The sequence below is a fragment of the Gavialis gangeticus genome, unplaced genomic scaffold (genome assembly GCF_001723915.1).
Source record: "Gavialis gangeticus isolate Ggan-Ray unplaced genomic scaffold, GavGan_comp1, whole genome shotgun sequence".
Taxonomy (NCBI): Eukaryota; Metazoa; Chordata; order Crocodylia; family Gavialidae; genus Gavialis; species Gavialis gangeticus.
The window spans coordinates 25,111,316-25,116,891 of NW_017729026.1; the positions used below are offsets into that span (position 1 = coordinate 25,111,316).

At 42.1% G+C, this 5,576-nt stretch overlaps 1 protein-coding gene across 1 annotated transcript in view; it reads left to right on the forward strand.

The window, feature by feature from the left end:
- The first annotated feature begins 1,091 nt into the window (after window positions 1-1,091).
- The window catches only part of LAMA4 (laminin subunit alpha 4), a 264,483-nt gene continuing 259,998 nt past the window's right edge, over window positions 1,092-5,576 (forward strand). The window contains exon 1 of the mRNA XM_019520073.1: window positions 1,092-1,632. Coding sequence (XP_019375618.1) covers window positions 1,432-1,632 — 201 coding nt within the window. The 5' untranslated portion in view covers window positions 1,092-1,431. The remainder of the gene's footprint in view (window positions 1,633-5,576) is intronic.

Below are 5,576 nucleotides of genomic sequence, written 5' to 3' on the forward strand. Positions count from 1 at the left end.
ATTCTCTTAAGTGATAACGTTTTAAGTCATTAGATGGGAGCAAGAAAGAGGCCATCAGCTTCAAGGTCAATTTCTGCCTGAAGTAAATTAGTACAACTGTGTTATAAACCACTGAAAAAAACAGGTGGCAATGTATGTGGCACTGATCCTTTAACTGAGGTGGTGCACATTCATACAATAATATCCTGACTTCATCCCAAAACCTTGGAAAGGTTACTTACTCTAATGTCGTCTTCATGAGATTACAGTCAGAACCTAAGGTCAGCTGTGAGCAGTATATTCAGCATGCTTTCACACACACTGCAAGCCTTGTTACCACAGCCTCACAAAGCATGTCTTGAAAAGGAATACAAGATGTTCTTTGTAAATAAAAGTTCATGCATTTCAGTAATGAAGTCATTTTCCAAAATTGCAGTGAATGATATTCTTTTTCACAAACTGACATGAAGCTGTGGTGGAGCTGAGAAGGATTTGAATAAAGAATACTAGACTGTACTGTTTCAGTCCCTTTTTATATCTTGTTCTCTCTCACAAATGTAAAATCTTGATGAACAGAAGCCCATCAAACCCCATTAGCACTTGGGATATCCTGAATCTCTTCCTTCTCCAGCCCAACAGCCCCCCCCCCAACTTCTGTTCCCCTCTTCTCTCCCCCCAAGGAGAGGCATCCAGCAGGTTTTATATATATTTTATGTACGTGTGTGTGTGTGTGTGTATATTTATATATGTATGTATTTTATGTATATGTATAAATGTGTATGTGTGTGTATATATATATATGTACATGTATATATGTACACAATATATATATATGTAAATTTGGCACCTTCCTGTGTTTGACTAAATACACTGGAGGTGCTAAAAAAAAGGAAAACAATCATGAGAGCTGATTCTCAGTCTGGAGCATTCAGATCATGTCCAAACTAACCGGGGTTGGGGGGGAGGAGAAAAAGTCTGCCCTCAATTTTTGAATGGCAAAGTTGGAGTGGGAGGGTCTGGAATCTAAAGGTAAAAAGGGAATGATGTGAGCATATGAAGGAAGCCAGAGCCCTGAATACAGAGTCAGTCTGTATCCTGACAGAGTGGAGATAAGGTAGCTGGGGAGCTAGTGGTGCTTTCCTGGAATACAATCTGTGTTTGACACTCTCTGTTTAAGCACTGCCCATCTGTATGTTATTCAGCTGGAGCCTCTAGGGAAAAAGAGAAGCCACAGGCACAGAGAGCGAGCGAGCGAGGAAGCAAAAGCGCTTTTCTTTTTTTCTTTTTAAGCAGAATCTGGTTAGACTGCCTTGTTGTGCCACATCTGGAAACTGAAAGCTGAGAGAAAGTTAAAATAACTGAGGCACCACTAAACCAAGGGGGGCTGATTGCAGAAGAGGGTAAACAATTACTAAAACGCTAGAAGACCACTGCTGGATGTAAGGGGAGGAAATGGCTTTGATCCCAGCCTGGCCCCTCATTTTTCCTATATTATTTTCCTTGAGATGCTTTTCTTCCAGTCCTGCCTCAAGTGAGAGCAGAGTTTTTCATGTTGACATTGAAGGTAGCTCAGCGGTCAGCAATCAAGAATCCACTGTTATCAGAGGGCAGCAGCAGGCAGTGGCTCCTGGAAGTTTGGTGCCTTTTACTGAGGTACAGTAACTTCATTCTGTCTCTAGAGTCTGAGATTTCTCTTTTCATGTGTTTGTGTTTAAGTTCGCATCTGGATAAAGTTAGTTTAATAATTTGAATCTTGCCATAATACTGTGGAGATATTTTCTGTGGGGGGTGAATGGGGGACATTGCATTAGAGATGGAAAGATACAGTTCAGACTTCAAAACGTGTGTGCCCTGCCTGCTGGGAATAGACAGCTGCTGCACTATAAAGTGGTACTAGCTTAGCACGTCTCGGACTTTCCTGCCAGCTTAACTAAATAGGCCTGTCCAAACAAAGTTCTTTTACAAGGGTTAATTGTCACAACACTTTATTTGCTTTGTATCATCACTGGAATTTTAATTCATTTGAATATCCAGAAGGAATTTTTATTATTGTTCTTAGCAAAACTTGGGTTAGAGAAATTTGTGCTTTTGCTCCTTACCACCTCTAGAAAGTGAGGTTCCTTTTGTGGTTTAAATTTGGGATAATAAATCAAGCAATGCTTAGGAAACTGCCTGCAGAGAAAACACCTGCAAAGAATTTCAGCCTTGCAGAGTATTATATTGAGATTAGTAGTAGCAAACAAAATTGAGAAGATCCTAAAGTTACATTGTTGTGGTTAAGTCTTCTTGTAATTTTTGTTGTGTTTTAGGGTTAATTTTCATTTCTGTCTCCAATAAAGTTGCTAGCTTCTTTCAAAAAAATAAATGCACTGCCTAAGATTGTTATAAATTACTCCAGGGTAATCTGCAAGGGAGAAATCCTGCAGTGTCTTATGTGTGGGAGCTGCAAAATAGGAGGCAAATTAAGTTATGTAAAGTCATGGGAAGGGAAAGAGTTATTGTCCTACCCTAACATCAGAAAATTAGATGAGATTACCATAGTGGCTGTATCACTTTTATGACACCATTGTCTTCTGTCATGAAGCCACATGCTTTTGCCCTGACCTGATTATTGATAATAGCCATAAAAACAATATAAGGCATTCTGGAGAAAATCTTCTGAGACAATAGGCTCAGTATAAAGCTGCTTTTTTAAAGACCTAAAACTCGCCCACGTGTTAGTGTTTCCAAACAGCTGAGGAATCTTAGGAGAGGCCTGACCAGTCTACCAGTTACATGGTGTGTAACATGACCTATGTGAGAAAGTGTTGAACCTAAACTTTTTTCAGCTTAATAGCTAGGCACTGGGGAGCTAGTATGGGCTTGGATACAATCCATGAAGTGGGAAGTGCGTCTCCTGTCCACTGGCTTAGAATTAGCCACTGGGAAACAGTATCTCCACCTGTTGCTTACAAAATGGAAAGTCCCTGAAAGAAATCCATGATTTAAGAGATGAATGGATTTTGTAACTGAATTTCACAGGATAGTGGAATTAAGCTTGTAACAGCTAAAACACCTAGCCAATTTGGATATAAATAGTGAATGATTCCACAAAGTTAGGTTGCATGTGGTACCTTTGATGTATTGGATATATTTACCCTAGGAAGGTGCAGACTGATATTTTGGACACTGCTCAGGAAGGGCATCCCACCCTCCATTCATTGGTGAAGACATTCCTTCATTCCTGCAAAGTCTTCATTTGTTTTGTTTAATTTAATCCTTTAAAAATTAATGCTTGCACTAATACCTGATCCAGCATTCATAGAAAGCAATGGCACTCACCTGAGTGCACATTTACTCAGACCCTAAGCACTGAATCCTACTACCTGCTACAATAATGTAGGCGCTGTCTGCAGAACTACTGAGGTTTCATGGTAAAGAAGTGACATCTATATTTCAGACTCCTACACCATGGAGGGAGATTCTGTGTGGGCTTTAGAGCCTAGGTTTGTGGTAGCTGCCAGTGCAGCCAGGAACAAAAAGTCCTTACAGGGAGTGCATGTGAATCTGCCATGCATCCGCAACCAGTCACTATTGTGGTAGTATTGGTTGGTAGCAGAGGAGAGGCTATTCCAGGGGCAGGCAATTACGTGCGGCGGAGGGCCACTTACTGAGTTTTGGCAAGCCATCGAGGGCCACATGACAGGCAGCCAAGGGCAGATAAATATTAATTTTCTAAATTTTTTAGGGACCCCATAGGCTGGATAGAATGGCCTGGTTGGCCACATCCAGCCTGTGGGCTGCATTTTGCCCACCCCTGGGCTATTCCAGTCCTGAGACTCATCCCAACTGCTCATGCTAACCCAGAAACAGGATTGGTTCCTACAGCAGCATTTGAAAACCAGCCGTTTTTTGAGTTTGAGTTCTTTATCCACAGATTTGGAGTGAATCACAGTAAAAATGCCCTTACACAGCACTGTTTGATTCTGCTCCTTAGTATAAACATTGGCTCAGGCCTACAGCTCTCTCCAGCAGACAGAGACTGTTAGTCATGCTGAATAGTGCCAAATTACATAGAGGTTGGGTTTGTGAGGGAGAGTTATAGAGCCACAAAATCTTTGCACGTAATGGTTCGTGGTGGACCTTGGTGCCAGGTAACCACAAAGTTAACACACCATTATATAGCTTGAATGTAGATCAAAAACACAAAGTATTCAGGACATTTCACCATGTGGTGTTAAAGCTATGCAGAACTTGCCACACACAAATCATTCTCATTTAGATAGTGCCTTGGGAAGTAGACAACATTTGAAATATAGTTGATTGGAGCTTGTAAAAAAACTGCTGGGCTTCACACTGCCATTATCTGCTTAAATTCTGCTGAGACTATAATACTGTGAACCTATGGAAGAACAGAAAGAAAGCTGAATGATAGAGGAGATGCAGAGGAGCATGCCTATGAGTGCTCCTCAGCTTCTCACCTCTTCCTTTGCCAGCTAACCTTAAGGTGAATGGGAAAATCAGTTTAGAGAAATTCAGAACAAGCCTGAGTGTTAGCCTTGCTGCATATTTGATTTGACGTCAACTCTCTTTATGGTTGTGGAAAACAAATATCAAACGTCCTTGTAACGTCGTGTTAATTTATTGTATCCCAGTAACTAGACAAATTAGCATAGCACACATTAAAAACTGGCAACTGATAGGACCCAAAATGAGGTATAATCACTAAACAATGTGTTTTTAGTGGGATCAAGGTCTGGCCCTATGCTCTTCACCACTTTTTCAAGAACATGGACAAAACCATAAAATTGTTACTAATATATATTTGCAGATGACTGTTTGGGGGAGCAGCAGTAGTGAGGAGGTTCTCATTCACTTGGAAACCTAGGCGTGGGTGAATAATATGTGTTTTCATATAACTAAATGTAAGGTTGTATATCTTGAAGCAAAGACTGTAGACCACGCTGATGGAATGGGGCCTTCCACCCTAGCAAACAAAGACTGAGAAAGACTTGGTAGTCATGGTAGGTCATCAGCTGAATGTGAGCATCCAGGATTATGCTCTAGTCCAGGGGTAGGTAACCGCGGGCACGGATGCCAGAATGTGGCACTCAAAGGCATTTTGCTTGGCACATGTGCCTCTGGGTGAATGGCAGGGAGTGGGTCGGGGCTACATGGCAACAGCAAGGTTTAGGCCCCTCGTGGGTCCCCCATCATCCACCCCTGGCACACCAACATCTTACAAGTTGAAATTGTGAGTGTTTTCAGCACTCTGCCCAAAAATGTTGCTGACCCTTGCTCTAGTCAAAAGGGCTGGTGTGATTCTGGATGTCTAAACAGAAAACCTCAGGTAAGAATTGGGAAGTTCTAGGTTCATACAGGCATTCACCACATCCGGTCTACATTCATGCTGCTTACTTTAAGTCACGTGAATGTAGATCGGGACTGGCATGTACAACTATTCACAGGTCCCAGGAGCTGTAAGGGGAAACAAGAGTATGTAACTCAGAGTATGGTAGGATCGGGGGGGCCTAGAAGGTCCCCAGAGAGGCGAGGGGGGGGGTCCAGTGGGGGATGGCAAGATCATGGAGGCTGGCAGGTCTGCGGGGAGCTTTGGT